Source organism: Aulonocara stuartgranti, assembly GCF_965226115.1.
Source record: "Aulonocara stuartgranti genome assembly, chromosome: 22".
NCBI classification, from domain to species: domain Eukaryota; kingdom Metazoa; phylum Chordata; class Actinopteri; order Cichliformes; family Cichlidae; genus Aulonocara; species Aulonocara stuartgranti.
Window position 1 is genome coordinate 36,574,882 of NC_138957.1, and position 25,403 is coordinate 36,600,284.

The window sequence follows — 25,403 nt, forward strand, 5'->3', positions numbered from 1 at the left end:
AACACTGACTACAACTGTGACCACAGGGGGGAGCATAGAGCCAGAGAGTGTTAGTGTAGCTGTTCAGCCCTATAGTAAGAAACAAGAAGACTGATGAAGGAAAAGCTTCTTCCACTGGTGTAACACACAGGTTTGTATGAAGTCACACTAACTAACCAGCAGTAACCCACATTTGATCAAAGCAGGGGCAGAACTTTAATAACAGGTTATAATGTGTCATCACAGTTGTTGTCAATCCAAACACACTTTCTGATTGTTGCTGTTTATTGTAAAAGAACAACACACTTGTGGTCTGACCTAATGCTGTAGTACAACAACAACTATACAAAGTCATCAAGACAAAAAACCTCATGCGAAATATTTGGCTTCCATATCCATCTTACAAAAAAATTGAAAAACAACTTCCATATTGAATGCAATATTAAATCTAAATTTAATAAAGAATTAAATTTAGATTTGCCGAACATGCTTTTTCTGCATTTCAATCTCTTTTAAAGTTCCTATTTTTTAACTATAAAAAGAAGCAGCTACTTTCAGCTGTTTGAGAGAAACTGAAGAAGACATTTACTGAAGTTTTAGGACCAACAGGCTGATGAATAAACCAAGTAAACCAAAGTAAAGACAAGCTGCACTTTGACTTTTATTAGAACAATTTGCTGGAACTACAGAGTAATGAAGTACTTCAAGGTTTTGTGTGGATGACTTCCAACCTTACTGTACAGCACAGAGCACAGAGGGACAATATATGTAATCAATATATGATGCAGAATGAACAAGTAAAGACTGTAAGCTGAGTCTGAGGCTCATGCAGGACATTTCATAGTGAGGTGTCTTTGGTTGGATTATTCAAACATTTACATCAAAGCACCAAACTCATTTCTCACAGATGAAGGTCATTGAATAAGAATAATATGACCGTCTCCATTTCCCATCATGGTCACAGTAGACTCCATAGTAACCAGAACTGGGATTCTCATGTCCTTCTGCCAAGAACCTGTCAGAGAGATCAAATCTGATATGAAACTGGACTAAACTCATAACTATTGTCACATTCATATAAATATGCGTCTCTTTTGGAATATTTCCAATATTTGCTGTATTTCTTTCCCAGGTTTCTCACCCACTTTCCCTCCTTTAGACTTTTCTCTGAGAATCATCATGCACACTAAAACAGCTTTCAAGCTTTGATGAATATGAAATCTTCCTGCTGTAAAAATGGAGAATAAAAAGAAGTCAGAGCTGACTTTCTGCTGTTTGAAACTGTTTTGTCAGCTGTTTACAGACATCACTTTGAAATGTGTGTCTATCAGGTCATATTTACTGAAGCTTCTTCCTTCATATGTTCTGAAGTTTTACAAACACCAAAGAAGAAGAGACAGGAATTCTCTGAAACACTTTTTGTTCTGTGAGAAAAGAAACATTACAGCACAAAAACATGAAGACAAATTGAACAAAGTGAAATGTGTCGGTCGCTGCTTTGAACATGTTTCAATCCTGATTCCTTCAAACTGACTTGTTGTAACTGAACGTCATCACAGACTGCAGATGAAGAGAGTTCAAGCACAGCTGTTCATTCAAAGGAGGATTTCTGCTTTTCTTTACATTCAGTTTGTGGGGCTGTTGGAAAATAGCTCAGCTCATGTATTGCTGATCTATCTTCCAAAACATCAGTGTTTCACTTCTAAATAATAACTCTGGAATAGAAACAAACTAATGTCTCACGTTTGTGTCAGCGCTGATCCGTCCACCCATTCCCATTTATATCCTCCTGGTGTCCATTTAGCTTCCAGACCAATCCAGGACTCTCCTCTCAGGTTCAGTTCATTGACAAATTCCTGTTTGAGAAGAGACACAAATATTGTCTCCAGTCATAATTCAGCACTTCTGTTGTAGTGACATCATCTTGTGAACATGTCTGAAGGAAGAATAACTGTGATGAAACTTTTCTTCCATTGTGCAGAAATCAGAAAGAGCCAAAGAATCAATGAATATCAGCTCCTCCTGTAGCTCAGTCAGTGTTGCAGTGGAATCAGTGTTAACAAATCATTTGATTCAGTTGGATTGAATCAGAAAAATAATCTGGATTATGAGGATTTCTCTCATTTTATAACATTTCTGTGTAAATTAAATGTTTGTCAAATGTGTAAAAACTTTACGTTTGAATGTGTCTGCAACAAAAAAGGAGAATCCAAGAAATCCATCAGAGTGGAGACAGGAAGCAGGTCACAGACTGACAGCAGGTCAAAGACACAAGTAACAGATGACTGTCAGCTCCATCAAAGATCACACAGACATGAACAAACACACCCACCTGTTCCTCTTTGCTGTTTATCATCACCAGATCAGCTCCTTTGGTCTTACAGTGGTTTTGACTCTCAGACCAAGTTTTCCTCTCAGTGGATTTAAAGTAACAGCTGCTTCCAAACCTCGTCCATCGATCAGGACACTTCTCTTAAAGTCAAACACATGTTTTAAAGTCAGACTTTGTGTCCTGTTGTATCACATTAATCTTTGGTTCCTGTCATTTTCCCTGTAAATGCTTCATTTAAACTCAGGTTTTCTCTCTTATTCATAATGAACTGAAACTTACATTTATACAGAGAAACTGTTACACAGCATCAAACATGTAGGATTCAAAACAAAGACACAATCAGGTTATCACTGTGTAACACTGATGTTTTCTATTAGTTATTCAAACTTTATTACCTTCTATCTTCTCCTTCAGCTTCTTCACTTCTTCCTGTAGCTGACTGTGGTTTTTACTCAGTTCATCATAACGGCTCTGTAACTGACTGTTGAGTCGTTTTGTTTCTGTAGAAAAAAACATGTTAAAAAATGTAAATATAAATTTTATCTGACATTAGTATTTTCTTGTTAATTTTAAATACTTTCTTACCTTGATGTTCAGTCTGTAGCTCGTTGTAACTGTGGTTCAGTTTATTGTGTTTGAAGTGAAGTTTGTTGTTTTCACTCTTGTTCAAAGCATCTGAAATATTTCAGTGAAACCAAAATAAAATAAAATAAAATGAGTGAAACGTTGAACAGAAATAATCTTCTTCCTCTGCTTTGTCAAATATCAATAAGAGTCAGAAACTTGCAGCCATTGCTCTTTAACATGTCCTGTGGGTGGAGGTGTTAGAACTACAGGAAATCTGATGAGCTAAATACGTATCAACTGTGAACAAAAACCACTGACAAGATTCAGAATAATTGTGCTTCAGTGTGGAGGAAGAAGGTGAAGAGTCAAACAGCATTTCTACACCTGTAGTCAGAGATGTTATCTATATGCTTTGAAAGAATAGATGCTGACTCATGTGACATGTGCCTGTTCTCACTGAAAATATGTCTTTTTACATTCAGTCAAAGCTGCTCTGAGGCTTCAACACTTCCTCATATCAAAGGTGTTTCCATGTGATCAGGTACTTCCTGTATTTGCTGTGGCAGAAGGACACATTCTGGTTGTGAAGCTGCATGTTTGTTGGCTGCTGGGATTCAGTATCAGTCATACATTCATTTGCAGCCAAGATCCCATCTTTGTAGCTCAGACTGCTGAAGACTCACACTGACTGCCTGCAGCATCTCATATAGCACACACAGCATCAGTGTCTATGATACAGTAACAGACTGAACTTTGACCTGTTGTTATGACTGTCATCATATTTGTGTCATTTTGTGTAACTGCTGTGTTTTTCTGTCCTTCATGCAAAGCTCTGCATGCTGCGCCTCAGCTGTGACTGAATGAGAGGATGATAACGGGCATGTGCAGGTACTCTGCTGTGATTGGTGCACCAACATGCTGCTTTATGATTACATAAAGAGCCAAGATGGCCGCCGTCTGCAGACGACTCATTCAGCTTTTCCTTGTTCCAACCTGCCACACCTGTGCAGCTCTCACTCTGTGTTTCCTGATGAGTTTGAAGCAGGTTGTGTTATGGTCCTGGGTCTGTTATATGTGATTTAGATTTTTTTTGGCCTTTCTATTATTTTCATGTAACTTTAACTCTTTGGGTTTATATTCATATGCTACTTTTGCATGTTATATTTTCAGTGTTCTGCCCTTTTGTGTAAAGTTTCTGTCAGTGTTGGAGCCATTTTATGTTTTTGGTGCTATTGCAATTTCTCAGCACAAGAGGGAGTAGTAACCCTACTTGCCACTGTCGCCATAACCTTTTAATCCAGGTTCAGTGGTGCTCAGGTGTGATGAGATGGGACAGAGGCAAACAGTGTTTCGACCGTGTATCAGTGTGAATCAGGTCGTGTGAGATCCTTTTGGTGTCATCTTCAGAAATTGGAATATGGAAACTTGAGCTTGAGGCAAATGTTGGATCGATGTTGTTGAAATTAGAACAATAAAGGTTAAATTTTTAATTTCAAGCAAAAGATTAATGGACACTTTGCACAGGTCAGAGCACCTGTCACTCATCATCTTGATCTTCGATTAGCGATGTTTGGCCCTACAGTCAGTGATGTTTCCTTTGTTTGATTACTTCCTGTTTAACCTTTGTTTAACCTGTGTCTGCTGTGTTTGGTATTTAGTTTACTTTCTTTGTCTGTTTTTCTGTGATTAGGTTCAGCTGTGTTCCCCTCCTGTTTCATCTCTTTTTTGCTTCACTCCACACGCGAGCCTTGTGTTTGCGCTGAGCAGAGGAGGGAGGGGCGGTAGTTACACTCGCAGCAGCACAGGAACAGAGCAGGAGGGAGAGAGAGAGAGAGAGAGCCAGGGACAACAACAATAGACAACATCACCACAATAGAAAGGTGTAGTAATGAAAATGAGTGACATCAAGAAAAGAAGCACAATCTGGAACCATTTATATTTCATTGACAGTACAAAGTGTGAGTGCAAGAAAATAATTATTATAATATGATGTGTTAAATTTGTTTAGATCAGAGGAATAAGGAAGGATTGGTCTGTGTTTCAGTTTGGCTTAGCTGTAGGCTGAGAGTGTAATTGTTTAGAAGGAAAGGAATTTATGGACACTGGGGTCTGCCTGCCATAGGAGGAGTCAGGAAGCTACAGTTGGGGGTTGCTGATGCTGATGTTTGTACCTTTAATAAAACTCATAATTGTTCTAAACTTAGAAGTAGGTTTGCAGGAGACTCTCCACCTTATCTGTCAATGTAAGACAACAAGAGGCCACTGGCCCAGTGGATGCAGAGTGGGACTCTCAGTGTTTGTAATATGTTAACTGTGTTTTCTATGTTGTGTAGAGGAATTTGGTGTAGCTTGGGTGAGATTACTTTTATGACCCCCAGGACGTCACGTATACAGACACACAGACACAAAGTGCTTTGACTGTTACGACACACCCACACCTACATGCACACTCACTCATGTACACACGGGTATGCGCACACACAGGCACTCACGTGCTCATGCATACACACAGACACAGAGTTTGCAGCACACCGTGGGGGTTTTATGATGGGGTCACTTCTATAAAGCTGGCTGTAACAGACAAAGGAGTGAAGATCTGCAGAGGGACACCGGCCTTGCACGTCTTCCCTTCTAGAAGATGCATGCTTAAATGAAGATGAATAAAGATGAATAAAGGTTTTGTGAAATGACTACTGAGTTCTGGTGCCGTCTCTGGATGCCCGAGGAATAAAAAGAACCGGGTGAAACTGATTTCGCAACAAAAGGCAGAGTGTAGAGTCTGCAAGAAAAGGATATCATATAGAGCCGGCTCCACAAACAACCTGCACAGGCACCTGAGAACTGTCCACCGCCTAAACCAACGCAGAGCTCTGTTAAACAGTTTTTGCAGAAGTCTGTGACCCCAGCAAGACAGAACTCAATTGATAAAGAGCTGGCAAAAATGATTGCACTTTCAGAAAGTTTACTCATGCACTGAATCCTATGTATGCAATTCCAAGCAGGAAAACACTCTCCCAAAAAATCATCCCGGGCCTATATGACAGAGAACGTGCATCTTCTTTTTGTTTTGCATGTTAATTTATATTTTGTTGTGTTGTGGGGTTTTTGTTGTCGTTTCACTTTCAATTAGTTTAAAAGGTAAAAGCTGAAAACTTAAATCGTTAATAAAACTGGAATTGTAAATAGTTGGTTTTTGTATTTTATAATTATAGACTGAGCTGCCTATAATAAACATACATAAATAAAACATATTTTTTATATTAGTAATTCATTTTGTGCATAATTTTACATTGTTGTTAATAATTAATTAATTAAACCAACAAAACAACCTAAAGAGAGGGTTGGGAGCCGAAAGAGCCAGTTCTCTAAAAAGAGACAGAATTCCTATCACTAGTATTCATTCCCATTGTTTCCCTCGCCCTTTGTCCAGTCGTCTCACTAGCTGTGCTGTTCCTACTCTTTTTGTCTGTTTTTCTTGTACCTCATGGATTTTTGTTTCTCTTTTCCGGACCATCTGTACTTTCCTGGAATAAACACACTTTATGTTTAACATTTGTCCACCATGTTCTGCATTTGGGTCCTGAAGCTTCCACGACACCGTGGACAACATAACCTGATAGTTTGTAGGGCTGAGCTGCCTTTGACTTTGAACAGTTTTCTCCTGATTATGTTAGTTTGGGAGGTCAGCAGCTGCAACTTGTTTTGTTTCTTTTTATCAGATTATCTTTACACAAGAATCTGATTTAAAACATAAAATTAACCCAGTCTCAAATACAGTCATCTCCAACTTTAATACTTCTTAATAGTTTCTTACCTTCCATCTTGTCCTTCAGCTTCACTTCTTTCTGCAGCTGCTCTTTTTCCAAACTCACTAAAATATCTGGTTAGAAATGCAACAAAACAGGAAATTAATTTAAAATCATTGCACTTTCCCAGATGGACTTTTTTATTCTCACTTTAGATGAATGGAACTAACATGAACTTGTTAGCTAGCTGTTTAATACACCAAGTGAACTAACTAGTTGACATAATGACAGACCAGGCCACTGTCTAACGTAGTGTGACTGCACCTGTGTCAGTCTGCAGCAGATGCTGCTGCCTGTCTGCTTTGTTGATATAAGATAAGATAAGATAACCTTTTTTTTTGTTTTCTCACAGCAGGAAGCGGACAGTGCAAAAGTTATATAGCAAAACTTAGAATATAATACGAATAATGTACTGTACCCAACTGTAAAGAATAGAGTAAAATAGAATAAAATATACAATAGGATAAAAATATAATGCAAATGCTTTATACAACTGAGTAAAAATACAACTTTGTCAGAGAAGAGTATTGCACTTAGTCTTATTGCACATGTGTGGATGTGTGTGTTTGATCAGCTGCAAAAGTCTTTGCAGAGGTCGACATTGAGGAAATGTAAAACTGCTGGGGAAGGGTAAACATGAATTCAGTAAAATTGTAATTCACGTCGGCAGTAATGACACCCGGTTACGCCAATCGGAGGTCACTAAAATCAATATTGAATCGGTGTGTAACTTTGCCAAAACAATGTGGGACTCTGTAGTTTTCTCTGGTCCCCTCCCCAATCAGACCAGGAGTGACATGTTTAGCCGCATGTTCTCCTTAAATTGCTGGCTGTCTGAGTGGTGTCCAAAAAACAATGTGGGCTTCATAGATAATTGGCAAACCTTCTGAAGGAAACCTGGTCTTGTTCCCACTCCTCCACTTTGGATGGAGCAGCTCTCATTTCTAAAAATATAGACAAATTTAGTAAATGCCCCAGACCATGGCTATCCAGATTTGGGACCAGGAAGCAGAGTTGCAGTCTTACACGCCTCTCTGCAGCTTCCCTCCTCCTGTTACACCCCCCCCAAAAAAAAAAAAAAAACATCTCCAAAGAGACTGTGTCAACTCCCAAACAGACAAAAAAACCAAACTAAGGACCAGCAAAAAATGACTAAAACATAAAAAATCACAAAGAAAGAACAATACAGTATCCACATATGAACCAAAGAGTAAAACAGTGAAATGTGGATTATTAAATATTAGGTGTCTCTCCTCCAAGTCTCTGTTAGTACATGACTTAAATTCCATAATGTTCAAAATCAGCACGATGGGAACTGAAGAGTAATGTTTCTCTACTTCCAGGCAGAGACAGAGATCGAAGCGACTACATATGAGAGCACATCAAGCCTGACATATGATTGGGGAAGTGATGTTGTAGGTGACGTCAGACGCCGGAGATTTTGGCGGAGAAAAAGCAAATGGTAGCATAGAGTTTAACAAAGGTTTTCCAAGCTTCAGTATTTCCAAATATACTAATCAATTGTCATATAACTAACAACATCTGTTTTATCATCTCTAACACCCTGGAGGACAACGGGGAGAGTTTAGACGCTCTCCAAGATTACATCGACCGCTGTTTTCAAGATTTAGTAATGCATAAGGCCCAGAGTGCATCTTCCCCGGCCAAAATCGAGACGCCGTCATCGAAGAGAAGTCGCCAGGCAGACTCCCCCGGTACAACATCGCCTGCCGGCAAAGACATCGCAGAAATCCTGGAGTCCATCGACAAGCGATTGTCCAGTTTCGATGCGAGGCTGTCCCTGGTGGAGATCTTACACCGGGAATTTAAATCTCTGAGAGAATCCCTGGAATTCAGCCAGCGGCAGGTGGAAACGCTTGCCGCTGAAAATGCCACGCTACGGGAGTCGGTTAAATCTCTCACCGATAACGTGACCCAGCTAAACATTGAAAATAAAAAAATAAAAGAGTCCGTTATCGATTTACAAGCCCGTAGCATGAGAGATAATCTTGTGTTTTCTGGTATTCCAGAAACTGCCGGAGAGGACGCGGAGGCAACGGTGAAAAGCTTCATTAAAATCCACCTGAAGCTGCCGGAGGACACCGTAAAGAACATCGACTTCGATAGAGTACATCGCTTGGGGGGCGCGCGGTCGCGGACCGGGAGACCACGGCCTATTGTGGCCAAATTCAGCCAATTCAAACAAAAGGAACAGGTGAAGAGTCGCGGCAGAGAGCTGAAAGGAACGGACTTCAGCGTGAACGACCAGTTCCCCAAAGAGATCCTGGAACGACGCAAGGTCCTGTTCCCAGTTCGACGTAGCTTTATCCAGAAAGGCTCCCGTGCTGTCATCGCTGTGGACCGGCTCTACGTGGACGGACAGCTGTACCGCGACCCCGGCACCACACCGTGGTTATACTGACTGCACTCCAGATAAGAACCCGCTACACTCTTTTCTTATTCATTCACACTTTCTCCTTTAACATGGGTTTAACCTAGTAATATCAGTAGGATGTCATAGCAGATATAATACCGTCACCCTCCGTCATTGCTTTAATTGGAATGTTTCCGTTTCATTTCCTTTTTTTTGTTGTCGCTCACAGTTCATGTGGTTTCTTTCTTTCTCTTGTCTTTCACTGCTGTGGTCACCTACTTCCCCACTCACCTACAAACAACACCCTCTATTTCTCCATATTTTCACAACACGATCACGCAAACACATCAGCTCAACGGCGGCACATTCACAACAGCCTCACAGCACGCACAGACTTGCAGGACACATAAGCAAGCCACGCTTGTTCATATTAGTGAATATTCACACACATAGTCAGACTTATGGAGTCTCTCACCACACTTCTTTTTCTCTTTCTATTTACAAACAAGGGATGCTTCCACATTCTCTCCACCTGTCTAAACGAAACACCCAGCATACATCATTAAACATACACGCACAATTAAGGGCATGCTGAGGTTTGTCACATGGAATGTAAATGGAGCTGGCACCAGAGGAAAGAGGTTAAAAATATTTAACCAGCTTAAAAAACTACAGGCAGATGTTATTTTATTACAAGAAACTCACAAACCTGTCACAGGTTTAAATGAACTTAAAACACCTGAGTTTCCTAACGTGTTTGCAGCCGGTTATAATTCTAGACAACGGGGAGTAGCAATTTTAATACATAAAAATGTTAATTTTACAGTACTCGATACAGTTATAGATCCAGAGGGTAGATTTCTAATTATTAAACTATCAATATTGAACAAAAAACTATGTATTGTTAGTATATATGGTCCAAATGTTGATGAACCCTCATTCTTCCACGGTTTTTTTAGTGCACTCTCTGAACACCTTGATTGCACACTCATTCTTGGCGGTGACCTCAACCTTGGACTAAATGAAGAAATGGATAGGCTCAACACAACAGGAACTCAGCGTAATTGGCAGTCCACAAATATAATCAAACAGTATATGAACGACTTTGGTCTTTGCGATGCATGGCGCTCTCTTCACCCCACCAGTAAGGAATATACTTTTTTCTCGCATGTTCATCACTCTTACTCTCGTCTGGATTATTTTTTGGTCAGCAGCTCACTGCTGTGTGACATTTCAGACACTGAGATTCATCCTATAGCTGTCAGCGATCATGCTCCTGTATCTTTAATACTAATGCACAAGAATAATACTACGCCAAGTAAAAACTGGAGATTTAATATATCACTACTTAAAGATGAAGACTTTATTAAATACTTTAAAAAGGAATGGACTTCATATTTAGATTTTAATGACACTCCCGGAATATCTGCTTCTGTTCTATGGGAAGCAGGGAAAGCTGTGATGAGAGGTAAAATAATTTCTTTCTCATCACACAAAAAGAAAGAAGAAAACAAAAATATTCAGGAATTAGAAAAAAACATCAAATCACTAGAAGAAGCCTACGCGTCCCACCAAGATCAGGAAACATTGAACAAAATATGCAAAACAAAACTAGAATTAAATGAAACTATTAATAAAAAAACACAATTCCTTATACAAAGACTTCGCTTGCAGAATTTTGAACACAGTAACAAATCAGGTCGATTTCTAGCTAACCAGCTAAAAATAAATAAAGAAAAAACAACTATATGTGCTGCTAAAGATTTATCGGGGAACACAATATATGATCCTGGAAGAATAAACAACATTTTTAGGGATTTCTATGAAACTTTATACTCACCACAAATAAACCCATCTAAAAATGAAATTGATCTGTTTCTTGACAACGTAACTCTTCCAAAATTACTAGACAGTCAAGCAATGGAATTGGATTCGCCACTGACGCCAAGTGAACTCCAGGAAGCCCTGATAAGTATGCCCAATAATAAGGCTCCAGGTCCAGACGGCTTCCCTGCAGAATTCTACAAAGAATTCTGGACAATTTTGGCACCAGTATTCCACAGCATGTTGCAGGAAATCGAGGAAAAGGGCAGACTACCACCAAATATGAATTCTGCCAACATTAGTCTCCTGCTAAAACCAGGCAAAGACCCTTTATTTCCCTCAAGCTATCGTCCAATTTCTCTTTTAAATGTAGACCTTAAAATAATCTGCAAAGCTCTCTCAAAGAGATTAGAGAAAATGACCCCCCTCTTAATTCATCCTGACCAAACTGGTTTCATAAAAGGTCGGCACTCCTCAACAAACACTCGTAGATTACTTAATTTAATAGACTACTCATACGATAAAAACATCGAAGCCATAATATTATCTCTAGATGCAGAAAAAGCATTTGACAGAGTTAATTGGAAATTTTTATTCGCAACTTTACACAAATTTGGTTTTGGAAACTCTTTCATAAACTGGATAAGAATATTATACAATTCCCCAACGGCTCGTATCAGAACAAATGACCAGACATCCTCCAGCTTCTGTCTCCTGAGGGGCACCAGACAGGGATGCCCACTCTCCCCCTCACTTTTTGCAATTTTTATCGAACCTCTAGCAGCAGCATTTAGACAGGCTACAACAATTAAGGGCATAAAATGTAAGAACATAGAACATAAAATCAGTCTCTATGCGGATGATGTGTTGCTTTTTCTGCAAAACACACAAACCAACCTCTCTGAGGTAATTACTTTAATAAACTGGTTTTCAAGAGTTTCAGATTATTCAATTAACTGGCCAAAATCTACAGTTCTCCCCATTAACTGCTCCTTCCATAATTCTTCCTCTGCCCCACTGCAATCCGGAAATATTAAATATTTAGGTATTAATATCTCTCCTAAGCTTTCAGACTTAACTAAACTAAACCACATCCCACTTCTAAAGAAAGTAGAAGGCGATCTGACTAGATGGAAATCTTTACCCATATCACTCATGGGAAGGGTCGCCACTATAAAAATGATGATCTTGCCAAAAATAAATTACTTATTTTTGATGATCCCTAACAAACCATCACAAGATTGGTTCAGATCTCTGGATTCATATATTTCCAAATTCCTTTGGAAAGATAAACCCCCGCGTATTAGCTTAAAAACGCTACAAAGAACCAAGGATAGAGGAGGATTAGATCTGCCTAATTTTCACCAATACTTCTTAGCCAACAGGCTTCAGTTCATCTCAGAATGGTTAAAACATACCTTCTTAGTTGAGCCCTGGCTAGATGTTGAACAGGCACTATGCAAGGATCTAGAGATTTCAGACCTACCATTTATTAGCTCAAACATCAAAAGACATGAATGCTTTAAAAGTATCAACATCAGCTTTTCTCTAACAGCATGGTGGGAGTTTCTAAAAATAACGGAGTCTTCATTAATCCCATGCAAACGTACACCTATCTGGAATAACCCTGACATATTACAAAACAATAATATGATTAATTTCTCAGAATGGAGTTGTAAAGGAATTAAATACTTAGAACATATATTAGAGGGAACAGAATTTATTCCATTTGACAGACTAGTTGAACAATATGGGATCAACAAGACAAGGTTTTTAGAATATCAACAAATTAAATCCATAGTAAAAAAGAAATTTAACCTCAGTCAAGTTGAATTACAAACACCACTAAGTGCGGCACATTTTCTTACTCTTAAATCCCCCAAATTATTATCTAAAATATACAGAACACTTTCTAAATTAGATGAATCAATATCCCTTCCTACTGCAAAGTGGGAAGCAGATTTATCAGTCAACCTAGACCAAAACTTCTGGTCTCAGATTTGCTTAAAAACTTTTAAATTAATTAAAAATCCCAGTCTGCAATTAATACAATACAAAATACTTCATAGAGTGCACTATACAGGTCATCGGATGTTCAAGATGGGCTTTACATCTTCCAACAACTGCTCACACTGTCAAGGCAATACACCAGACAATTACATCCACGCTCTTTGGTTCTGTCCACCAGTGCAAAAGTTTTGGCGCGAGATATGTGAAGACTTATCAAAATGTCTGAAATGTAACATTCCAACCTCCCCCTTAGTGTGTTTGTTGGGCAGCTTAGATAATGTCACTTCAGAAAAGAATATAGCCCATATGATCTTCACTGCCCTATGCATAGCCAAGAAAACAGTCCTCATGAACTGGAAAAATAAAAATAATCTTAATTCTAACCAATATAGAAATTATCTATTAGATTACATTAGTCTTGACACAGCCTCTGCCACCACATCAGATCAATTGCTCTGGGCCCCTTTTATCAGCTCCATCACCTAGTGGGGGTGGGGGGTCATAGTTTGGTCCCGCCTTCACTGTTGTGATTGGTGAGGGGGTAGGGACAGGCTTAGGGCGTCGGGGGGTTCCCCGGAGGCATCTTCCTTGGGGGGCTCAACCCGGGGTAGCGGTCACGTCCGGTTGAGGGCTCTGTTGGCTCTCAGGTGACTGTTTCCTCGCGGCTGCGTGCAGCGGGGCTAGGGGAGGGTCTGTGCTGACGGACGTGGGTTACTGACCTGGCAACCTGGCTGCCCCTGGGTGGGTCCGGGATGGGCGTGAGGTTCTGGGGGTGCTCCGTCTCTGGGCGGGGGCCCGGGCCGGGCCTCGGGGGCTCGGGTCCTGGTTGGTGTGTTGCCGGGGTTGTGGGCGGGTGGGTGCATGGGGGCCCGGCCCTGGAGCAGGGTGCCGCCGGTGCATCGAGCCGCCTGGGGGGCTCTTCAACTGGTGGGGGGGATGGTCACATCTGGCAGGAGCTTTCTTCTCTCAGGAACTCTCTGCAGGAGGGGGAGATACAGGAGAGGTGGAGGAAGATCTCAGCCTGGGCGTTTACCGTCTTATGTAGTCTGGAAGATGTGTGGTTGGTGGGGTGGGTGCAGTTTTCTCTGTGGTGGGGTTGGGTGGACTGTCCAGGGCTCTGTGGAGCCGGGGGGCGCTACTGCACTGGGCCCCGGTCTGATGGGCCTGGGCCCCCCTTCCCTGGCGGGTCGCGGAGGGTGGGAGTGCCTACTGGGGTCAGCGGGGGAGCTGGCCCCAGGGAGGGGTTACCTGCCCCTCCCTTCCTTCCCTCCCCATCTCCAGCTGCCTCCCTCTTCCCGCTCCTCCACAACCACCCACACATGCAGGGCCTTGGAGTGGGGGTATGTCACCAGGGTGCAGAGGAGGCTACCCCCCCCCCCTGTCCCCTTCTGGCTGCCTCTGCCTCAATTTTATCCCACAACTTAGACATTCACATTATTCACACTCTCATTACACATACATATAGGATCTTGGGGGTGGGCACAATCACGGAGTCCAAATCACCATCAGGGTGTATACCTCACCCCTGACGTCGTTGCCCACCTCTCAATTTTAAATACACTTAGTCATTGAGGGTTAGCAGGAGGGACCATGCGCTTACCTGCTGCTCCTTGGCAGGTAGCTCCAAGCCCTCCTGGGTTTTAATTGCACCTTAGAACACATATGCATCAACACTACAATGAGCGGGTGGAGGGAGGTTTGGAGTCTTCTCCCACCCCCATTCTCTGCGGCCTGCTGGAGCGGGAGGGCTAGTAGGAGGAGTTGGCCGTCCGACTGCGGTCTGGGGTGTGGGGCCTCCCTGCTGCTGCGGAGTCGGGGTGGTCTGCCTCTCCCCACCGCAGGGAAAAGGGTAACACCACCTGGGTCTGGGTGCAATTCCCCCCTCCAGGGGCAAGGGTACCTAGACCCGGTTTGTAGAGTACGCTTGGGGAGTGTGATTGTGTGTACAGCGTCTCTTTATGTCTGTCTCCACGTTGGTTGAGTGTGGAGTGAGTGCATATGAGAGCATGAGGGGGGGAATGGATGTTTGTGTCTGTGTGTGCCTGTATGTCTGTGTCTATATGTCAGGTTGGGTATCAGACGCCACCTCTCTGGGGACACCTCAGGCCCTCCAAGGTTTGGAGGCCTATCTCCACCCACCACCACTTCCCCTGCCGGTGGCGGACTCCCTCAGGTGTCGGTGTGTTGGTGGTTCTTTGTGTCTGGGGGTGGGCGTCCGGGTACACACCGGCTCACTCCTTGGCGGCCGCTTGTCGGGGCCTGGGGCCTGGGGCTCGCTCGGGCCCCTTTGGAGGTGGGGTGCCCCCGGCCTCTCGGCCCAGGGCTCGGTCACTCAGGCGCAGCTGGGGGCCGGCGGAGCTCACGGGCGCGTCACTGCAACCCCCCCTGGCTTCTGCTCCGCGGCTGCTGAGTGAGCCCTCATCTGGGACTCTCCTCAGCTCTTACTGGAACAGTGGCGCGGCTGCCCCTCTGTTGGTCTTCCATGGTCTCTTGTGTTCTGGGGGCCTCTGGATGTCTGGAGTTTTGATCTCCTCCATACCCGCTTCACACCCTGGAGGACGGGGCTGTGGCCCCCCCACACTCCCTAGCAGATCATTACATGGAGAAACCTTTGGAATGCAAGCATGCTGACCCACACAGGTATGCACACATGGGTATTCACAGACGCGGACTAAAGCTTTCTTGGCTGCTGCCTCAAAGCACACTGTGCGCTGTCTATCTTGCGTGCTGCACAATATCGTTTATTACTTAGTAAATACTGATATCTATGACTAGCTAGTTTATTGTGATGGTGCTTTGTTTTCTCTATTATTATGTTGCTCTTTGTTGTTTGCTGTCTCCTCTGTTTGTTTGTTTGTTTGTTTGTTTGTTTTTTCTCTCCATACAGGTGACCCAGGAGTTTTTTTTTTTTTGTTTTTTTTTGTCTCTCTTCCCCCCCCTTCTCACCGTCTCTTCTCCCCTTGGGTTTTCTTTCTTTCTCTCCCCCTCTCTCTCTCATTCATTCCCCCTGTCCTATTTATTAAAAAAAAAAAAAAAAAAAAAAATGACAAAGGATGAACTGAAGCTCTGCCATCACGTAATGTCGCATACTGCTGTTTCTGATGTCATTTAAAGAAAAAAAAAAAAAAAAAAAAAAAAGCCTGACATATGATTTAGTATTAAATACATTAGGTTACATAAAACTGGAGCCAGCTGTGATCTTCAAAGTGATACGTGACGAGCAGTGTTGGTCAAGTTACTTGAAAAAAGTAATCAGTAACTAATTACTGATTACTCCCCCAAAAAAGTAATCCCGTTACTTTACTGATTACTTATTTTCAAAAGTAATTAATTACTTAGTTACTTAGTTACTTAGTTACTTTTTAAAAACACGATTTACAACCTGAAGAGGTGATAAAGTGATAGATCTTTCAGCCCAATTCTACTTTTTCTACATAATCCATCATACAAAATGTGATCAAATGGAAAAGTCTCTTTTTTTAACTTGTTTTATCAGTTTTAATCTTTTAACTTTAAGCATCAAGCAAAGATTTAATTATCTGCAACATTCTCTGACTTGAATAAATTAGTTTAACATTTAAACCTATTTTCTGCACATTCCAGCACATAAAATAAAATATTTTTTGTGTTTTCACTCAGTCTTTCAAATAGATGCAAGTGAAACACAGCAGAAAATAAATAAAGTCAAAGACTCAGCGGTGCTGTTGCTCTATTTTCACCTGTAAAGCAGGAGCAGGGTAGGCGGAGGTTTACCCTGGTGCAGGTGTGCTGCGGTCAGTTGAAGAATCCGCGCGAGTGTCTCTGTGAGTTTCCCATTACGTCGTAGCTACTCGGTGCTTGTTTGGAAGTTTAGGGGGTTTTTTCGCTGTAAAAAGAAGTTTTCTTCCCACGCACGATGGACGCTAATGTTTTTGTCACTTTTTATGGAATCAAACTCAAAGTAAGGTCAGTACTTCCACGCTTTAAACGCTGCACGCTCATACTCTCTCCCGCACTCGATATGTGATCCATTGTTGATCTGCACACAGCTGCTGTCACCAACGTCGCACTTGCTTACGTCACTGTCATGAGACATTCTCGCAAAAGAAATCACGGTTTTAGTAACGCAGTAACGCAGCGTTCCTACGGGAAAGTAACGGTAATCTAATTACTGATTTTGCAATAGTAATCCCTTACTTTACTCGTTACTTGAAAAAAGTAATCAGATTACAGTAACGCGTTACAAGTAACGCGTTACTGCCCATCTCTGGTGACGAGTGAATCCTTTCCAGTGTGTCCTCAGCTTTAGCTGCTGGTGGTTAGCCACTAATGTTTAGGGATGGGTACCGGTATCCGGAGAAATGCGCCGTATTTGGTAGCTTGCTGCGAGACCTCACACCGAGCACATCTACTGCGGGTGTGGTGCCTGTTATCGGACCCAGAGTTAGCAACATCCCCCAAAAACCCGAAGAGGAGAGTCCTGGCCCCTAGCCCTGCCAGTGTAGCAGAAATGATGAGGATGATGATGCAGCAGCAGCCGTTCTTCTCTGCGTGAGTAGCTTAATGCTGTTCGTGTGTAATTTACATTGAGTAGGCTAACCACGTTATTACATTAATGCATGTAAGGTAAACATCATCATAGCTACATGCGGCTGTCTTCTTGTTTGATGGCAGATACTCCCTTCACCCTGGCCAAAAAGGCTAAAATGACCAAAGAAAAAGTGGAAAATAGTTAAACATGAGAGGTTTTTGGAAAAAGTTTGTGTTTTTTCCATTGTTTAAGCACTGCTTCCAGCCAAGAGTGATGCCATATATGCCCCATAGCTGCAGAAAAGGCTAACATTGTTATCTTTTTACAAAAAAACAGCTGAACATGAGAGGTTTTTGGACCAATTTTGTGTTCTCCATTCTTTAAGCACCGGTTTGGTACTGGTATTGGATAAAGCCTAAACAATTCCCATCCCTACTAACATTAAAGGCTTATGGTAAATGGTAAATGGCCTGTTTTTGTATAGCGCTTTTCTAGTCCCTAAGGACCCCAAAGCACTTCACACATCCAGTCATCCACCCATTCACACACTAGTGACAGCAGCTACGTTGTAGCCACAGCCACCCTGGGGCGCACTGACAGAGGCGAGGCTGCCGGACACTGGCGCCACCGGGCCCTCTGACCACCAGAGGGAAGTGTCATGCCCAAGGACACGACGACCAAGACTGTCCAAGCCGGGGCTCGAACTGGTAACCTTCCGATTACAAGGCAAACTCCCAACTCTTGAGCCACGATAGCCTCGATAGCCTCGACAGCCTTGTATTAAGTTAATTTACTTTAGTGTAGATCTCATCAGTTAGCTGGGCCCCAGCACATTTGTAACCAGTCTGTAGGTAGTGAACATATTTCAGCAGTAGTGTAACATATATAAGAAAACTCTGCAGAGTGACTGTTTCTAACTATAACATGAAGAGAGAACAGGAAGTGAACAGAATCAGGTCAACAACATCAAATAATTTCCCTTAAAATGTTAAAAAATCACAAATCTAACATGATAAATAAAGTTGCTCACAGCGTGTTAAGATTCCAGCCAGAATCAGCAGATACAGCACTCCCAGGGTCACTTCAAACGCTCTGAAACAGCTGCTGTCCACAGCTGGAAGCTTTCTCTGGGTGTGTTCATCTACAGAGAAAATACACAAAGAGTCCATTCATGGAGCACTAATGAGGGGCTCTGGAGCTCCTTCTTCTTCCTCCCTTTTATTATCTGTAGTTTGTATTTTTAGTTCGTTCCTACTTACCAGCTTCTTGTAATCCACCAGCAGGGTTCTGCTCTCCATCGTCTAACATCTCCACCTCGATTTGCTCTCTTCCTCCTCCATCCTCATGGGTCCCTCTGCTGTATTTCACCCTGGAGTCATGGACACCTTGAGTTTGTGTCGACATCTTAAGCTAAGAAGATATTTGACCGTCCGTCACTGTCTGCCTGTTTCTTTGAGTCAGGCAGCTTTGAACTGAAAATATCCAGGAAGTCAAACCAGAAGAGAGCCACAGTTTTCCTGTCACGTCATGATGTGTGAAACGCTGAGTTATTTATGAGCACTAACAGCATCCAACAAGATCTGAAGTTCAGTTCACTTCAAATGCAAAACTTTGACTGATGCAGTTTTAATTGATGACAAATGTGAACGAGTCAGAAACAGCAGAACAAACCACGAACACAACAAAGACTTCAAAAAGTCATTAAAACACCTCCAGAACATTCTGAACATTTCCTGTCTGAATATCTCAGAGACACTGAGGCTGAACTCAGCAGCAGCAACATGCACATCAATGCCTTTGTTAGATGCTGCTTTCATGAGTTTCTACATGTTGTAAGTCCACAGAATGAGAAGAGAGAAGAAGAGTTTGTGACACAGGAAATATGACGTCAGTGTGAACTAAGCTAACGGGGTGTCACGGCGTTGCAGAGGTTCGCTCTGTCACTGTCACCGTCTCCAGTTGGAAACAGACAAACAAACAGATTTCAACAAGACCTGAAGTTCAGATTTATCAGTTTAATTACTGAGATTTCATTGATGCCGTTGTGATTAATTACAAATGTGAACGAGTCAGAAACGAACAGCAGAATAAAGCACAAACACAGACAGCTTAAATACTTTTCTCCATTTATTTGGAAAACTTTTCCATTACATGCATTAATACATAGATACTTGTACACCAATACAAGCAAAGCCACAAATGTATTTGAAATGTTTGTCATAATGCACAGACACTGAGCTTGAACTTAGCAGCAGCAACTTAAAAATAGCTTTCTCAGAAGCTGCTGTCATCACACAATATATAATGTTAGCAATGAGCGAATGTTTCTGATGCAGGAAATATGGCGTCAGTGTGAACTTCAGTTATTTCGAGTTTACCAGCAGAGAAACTCACAGCATGCAACAAGATCTGAAGTCATTTTGATGAATTGAAACGCTGAAATGTCTTTGATGCAGTTAGAATTCAATGAAATGCTGAAAATCATCTGAAGCGAAACACAACCAGGGTCTGTGGTCATTAGTTAAAAGCTTTGCACCAATCACATGTGGACACATACAGGCTGCAGGTAAAGGGTCCAAAGCAGGAAGTGTGTCACATGGAAACTGGCTCTGAAACTGTCTGATTCATGAAGACGACTAAGGCCCACGTTACAAAAAGACCCGAGTCATGTTCAGAGTCATCAACAGACTTTAACCGTGTCCACTGTGAGGGTTGTTGTTTCTGGACTTTTCCTTTCTGCCATGCTGAAATGAACTTTGACCTTCAGTGTGTTAACGCTGTGCAGGCAGCTCGCTGCAAACTAAGCAGGAAGGTAAAGTTGTGTTTTGATGTAAGTGAAGAAGAAGAAGGAAAGTTGTTTTAAACGGATTCATCTTCACTTATTCACACGTTGTAAGTTTGACAAACTGAATTTGTGCTGGTTTCAGTCTCTTGGTTCCTGATTTGTAGCTAAAAGTAAGAAGCAGCAACTTTCAGCCGTTTGAGAGAAACTGAAGAAGACATTTACTGAAGTTTTAGGACCAACAGGCTGATGAATGAACCAAGTAAAGCAAAGTAAAGACAAGCTGCACTTTGACTTTTATTAGAACAATTTGCTGGAACTACAGAGTAATGAAGTACTTCAAGGTTTTGTGTGGATGACTTCCAACCTTACTGTACAGCACAGAGCACAGAGGGACAATATATGTAATCAATATATGATGCAGAATGAACAAGTAAAGACTGTAAGCTGAGTCTGAGGCTCATGCAGGACATTTCATAGTGAGGTGTCTTTGGTTGGATTATTCAAACATTTACATCAAAGCACCAAACTCATTTCTCACAGATGAAGGTCTTTGAATAAGAATAATAAGACTGTGTCCATCTCCCATCATCGTCACAGCAGACTCCATAGTAACCATAACTGGGATTCTCATGTCCTGGTGCCCAGAACCTGTCAGAGAGATCAAATCTGATATGAAACTGGACTAAACTCATAACTATTGTCACATTCATATAAATATGCGTCTCTTTTGGAATATTTCCAATATTTGCTGTATTTCTTTCCCAGGTTTCTCGCCCACTTTCCCTCCTTTAGACTTTTCTCTGAGAATCATCATGCACACTAAAACAGCTTTCAAGCTTTGATGAATATGAAATCTTCCTGCTGTAAAAATGGAGAATAAAAAGAAGTCAGAGCTGACTTTCTGCTGTTTGAAACTGTTTTGTCAGCTGTTTACAGACATCACTTTGAAATGTGTGTCTATCAGGTCATATTTACTGAAGCTTCTTCCTTCATATGTTCTGAAGTTTTACAAACACCAAAGAAGAAGAGACAGGAATTCTCTGAAACACTTTTTGTTCTGTGAGAAAAGAAACATTACAGCACAAAAACATGAAGACAAATTGAACAAAGTGAAATGTGTCGGTCGCTGCTTTGAACATGTTTCAATCCTGATTCCTTCAAACTGACTTGTTGTAACTGAACGTCATCACAGACTGCAGATGAAGAGAGTTCAAGCACAGCTGTTCATTCAAAGGAGGATTTCTGCTTTTCTTTACATTCAGTTTGTGGGGCTGTTGGAAAATAGCTCAGCTCATGTATTGCTGATCTATCTTCCAAAACATCAGTGTTTCACTTCTAAATAATAACTCTGGAATAGAAACAAACTAATGTCTCACGTTTCTGTCAGCGCTGATCCGTCCACCCATTCCCATTCATATCCTCCTGATGTCTGGTTGGATCTCAGACCAATCCAAGAGTGTCCTCTGAAATTACTGACAAATTCCTGTTTGAGAAGAGACACAAATATTGTCTCCAGTCATAATTCAGCACTTCTGTTGTAGTGACATCATCTTGTGAACATGTCTGAAGGAAGAATAACTGTGATGAAACTTTTCTTCCATTGTGCAGAAATCAGAAAGAGCCAAAGAATCGATGAATATCAGCTCCTCCTGTAGCTCAGTCAGTGTTGCAGTGGAATCAGTGTTAACAAATCATTTGATTCAGTTGGATTGAATCAGAAAAATAATCTGGATTATGAGGATTTCTCTCATTTTATAACATTTCTGTGTAAATTAAATGTTTGTCAAATGTGTAAAAACTTTACGTTTGAATGTGTCTGCAACAAAAAAGGAGAATCCAAGAAATCCATCAGAGTGGAGACAGGAAGCAGGTCACAGACTGACAGCAGGTCAAAGACACAAGTAACAGATGACTGTCAGCTCCATCAAAGATCACACAGACATGAACAAACACACCCACCTGTTCCTCTTTGCTGTTTATCATCACCAGATCAGCTCCTTTATCCTGACAGGCTCTCCTGCTCTCAGACCAAGTTTTCCACTCAGTGGATTTAAAGTAACAGCTGCATCCAAACCTCGTCCATCGATCAGGACACTTCTCTTAAAGTCAAACACATGTTTTAAAGACAGACTTTGTGTCCTGTTGTATCACATTAATCTTTGGTTCCTGTCATTTTCCCTGTAAATGCTTCATTTAAACTCAGGTTTTCTCTCTTATTCATAATGAACTGAAACTTACATTTATACAGAGAAACTGTTACACAGCATCAAACATGTAGGATTCAAAACAAAGACACAATCAGGTTATCACTGTGTAACACTGATGTTTTCTATCAGTTATTCAAACTTTATTACCTTCTATCTTCTCCTTCAGCTTCTTCACTTCTTCCTGTAACTGACTGTTGAGTCGTTTTGTCTCTGTAGAAAAAAACATGTTAAAAAATGTAAATATAAATTTTATCTGACATTAGTATTTTCTTGTTAATTTTAAATACTTTCTTACCTTGATGTTCAGTCTGTAGCTCGTTGTAACTGTGGTTCAGTTTATTGTGTTTGATTTGAAGTTTGTTGTTTTCACTCTTGTTCAAAGCATCTGAAATATTTCAGTGAAAGCAAAATAAAATAAAATAAAATAAAATGAGTGAAACGTTGAACAGAAATAATCTTCTTCCTCTGCTTTGTCAAATATCAATAAGAGTCAGAAACTTGCAGCCATTGCTCTTTAACATGTCCTGTGGGTGGAGGTGTTAGAACTACAGGAAATCTGATGAGCTAAATACGTATCAACTGTGAACAAAAACCACTGACAAGATTCAGAATAATTGTGCTTCAGTGTGGAGGAAGAAGGTGAAGAGTCAAACAGCATTTCTACACCTGTAGTCAGAGATGTTATCTATATGCTTTGAAAGAATAGATTCTGACTCATGTGACATGTGCCTGTTCTCACTGAAAATATGTCTTTTTACATTCAGTCAAAGCTGCTCTGAGGCTTCAACACTTCCTCATATCAAAGGTGTTTCCATGTGATCAGGTACTTCCTGTATTTTCTGTGGCAGAAGGACACGTTCTGGTTGTGAAGCTGCATGTTTGTTGGCTGCTGGGATTCAGTATCAGTCATACATTCATTTGCAGGAGAAGTTCAGAGGTTGTATCTTATCTTACAGCATATGGACAGGATGATGATCCCAGCTAACATCAGGAGGCACAGCACTCTTAGACCCAGTGTAGCACATCTGAAAGAGCCCTTCAGGACTGAAGGAGGATTCAGAGTCTGTGGTCCTGTTAGAAAGCAGTGTGGATGTTGGTTTGGTAAATGGACCGATTGTTATACAACACTCTTCTACTCTCCCGGAGTACTCACAGCGCTGATACAGCATGCCTCATTCACCCATTCACACCCACTCATACAAGCACTTCTAAACACAAGTGCAAACTAAACTACATTCACACTCCGATGAACACATCGGAGGGCAACTTGGGGTTAGTATCTTGCCCAAGGATATTTGGCATGCAGACTGGAGGGGATCGAACCACCAACCTTCCTATCAGCTGATCAGCTCTACCACCTGGCTCTGGCTCAGGTGGTAGAGCTGTTTGTCATTTCCTGTCACTCTGTCTTTAATAGACCTGTGGTTTCATGAGCTCATCTCCACAAGAGTCAGACACCAAAATAAGACATCCGCATTGTGTTTAACCCTCAAGTGTCCAAACGCTTTACGTGACTACAGCAACAGAACGGGGTTATGGATGAGATCATATATTAGTTAAATATGTCTTTAACCTACCATGAGACTGATGTGTTCATCTACGACACACATTCAGAAATGTTCTCATATCTTTAAATGCATTTTTCTCTCATTTTCATGGTAAAAATTTGACACACGTGTGCTTTAGAACTGATGTATTTCCTGATATTGCAGCTTCCATTTAAAGGACCAGGTAGATGATATTTGTGTAACTGGGTTAGAAACAGCATCCAAACGCTCGCCCACAGCCTTCCTCTCTGCACTGCTCACGCGTTCGTAAAGCAGCGTGTACTTCAGGATATCTTTGAATCTGGGCTGTTATCCACGATTCACTGTTTATTTTTACAAATGAAAATGTAACAATAGCACATTTAAATATACAAGTCAGGGAGCAAAAGACCTTCCTTGGTCCCTTTAAGTGTCCAAATCTGTTTTCTGTGCAGAGCGTCTGTTTCAAAGTCAGTAAGAGGAAATAATCGTACATCACAGGAAACAGCGAGTCAGGTAAAAAGTTTGATGTTTGATGGGCAGTTTGTGAAAACTTAACTGTAACAAACCAGAAATGAAATGTTATTACGGTTCACTCACCTCCTCCTGCATCTGCACTCTCGTAGATATCCACCTCCCTCTGCTCCCACTCTGCTCCGTCCTCCTTTCTGCTGTATCTCACCTTCTTTGATAGATCTGGTTCAGCATAAATATCTGAGGACATCGTGAGAGGATGGAGACGCTGAGCAGGAGTTTAAGCTGTACTCTAACAGGTGTGCAGTACTACAGTGACATCCTGTCCGCACACTGCTGTCACTCTGGCCAGCCTTCTTCCTGCTTTTGTACAGGAAGAAGCTTCAAGGAAGTGGCAAAGAAAGACAAACCACAAACTCCTCCGTGCAGAACGCAGTTCAGTTTTTATATTTGTAAAGTCACTGACATCAAATATTAAAGCATTGGAACAAGAAGAACTTCATTTTTCACAAACACGTTCACAGCTCAGATTAAAGGAAAAGTCACTTTGTCACTTACAGATTTATTTCTGCTGCACTTTAAAGAAACAAACTGTTAAACTGTCCAAGATTAGATGTGTTACTTCATATTAGATCATCTCTCAGTCGGTCCATCATGATGCTGCTGTGATCCTCGTGTTTCTAGTACTGCCACCATCAGGCCAGACGTTGTTATTTCACGTGTTATGAGTTGTATTCGTTGCTATTTTGCTCCCTCTGTGATCTTTCCTGAAGACGACATGCAGAACAAGCTGCATGCTTTCACTGCACTGCTGTGAATACTTTGAGGAAAACAGAAATATGAATCAACTGTGTAAAACATGGATCTATTTTCTGTGATTGAAAAGTGAAGCCAAAGTGGAAGTGCCTGCGTTTCTTTCATTGGCCAGCAGGGGGCGAATCCCTGGTATCAAAATCACTCAGAGGTCCAGAGATGTTTCTCTCTGCACTGAAGGAGGAGTTGGAGGTAA

The 25,403-nt window shown here is 41.5% G+C and overlaps 2 protein-coding genes across 2 annotated transcripts; one reads left to right on the top strand and one right to left on the bottom strand.

Moving 5' to 3' along the window:
- Positions 1-661: 661 nt before the first annotated feature.
- LOC309699093 (uncharacterized protein) lies at positions 662-24,826 on the bottom strand. Its single transcript, XM_082521947.1, has 16 exons — positions 24,521-24,826; positions 23,349-23,465; positions 22,690-22,779; positions 22,534-22,604; positions 22,147-22,281; positions 21,564-21,670; positions 20,726-20,835; positions 20,092-20,195; positions 18,662-18,812; positions 18,433-18,543; positions 6,693-6,758; positions 2,897-2,986; positions 2,707-2,811; positions 2,312-2,451; positions 1,723-1,835; positions 662-994 (listed from the first exon to the last, which is right to left on the bottom strand). The coding sequence occupies exons 1-16, from the start codon at positions 24,642-24,644 to the stop codon at positions 874-876; spliced, it is 1,755 nt and encodes a 584-aa protein (XP_082378073.1). The 5' UTR covers positions 24,645-24,826; the 3' UTR covers positions 662-873.
- LOC309699526 (uncharacterized protein) lies at positions 8,140-9,187 on the top strand. The gene is made up of 2 exons (XM_082522608.1): positions 8,140-8,146; positions 8,255-9,187. Exons 1-2 carry the CDS (start codon positions 8,144-8,146, stop codon positions 9,104-9,106), a joined length of 855 nt encoding a protein of 284 aa, XP_082378734.1. The 5' UTR covers positions 8,140-8,143; the 3' UTR covers positions 9,107-9,187.
- Positions 24,827-25,403: the final 577 nt, after the last annotated feature.

Bases quoted from the DNA above. Each gene is read 5' to 3' on its own strand.
- LOC309699093 (XM_082521947.1), bottom strand. From the start codon at position 24,644: ATGTCCTCAGATATTTATGCTGAACCAGATCTATCAAAGAAGGTGAGA. The intron at 6,759-18,432 runs GTGAGCAACTTT...ATTTCTAACCAG, and splicing joins GGCTGGAATCTTAACACGCT to ATATTTTAGTGAGTTTGGAA. The intron at 2,987-6,692 runs GTAAGAAACTAT...GAAATATTTCAG, and splicing joins GCTGAAGGACAAGATGGAAG to ATGCTTTGAACAAGAGTGAA.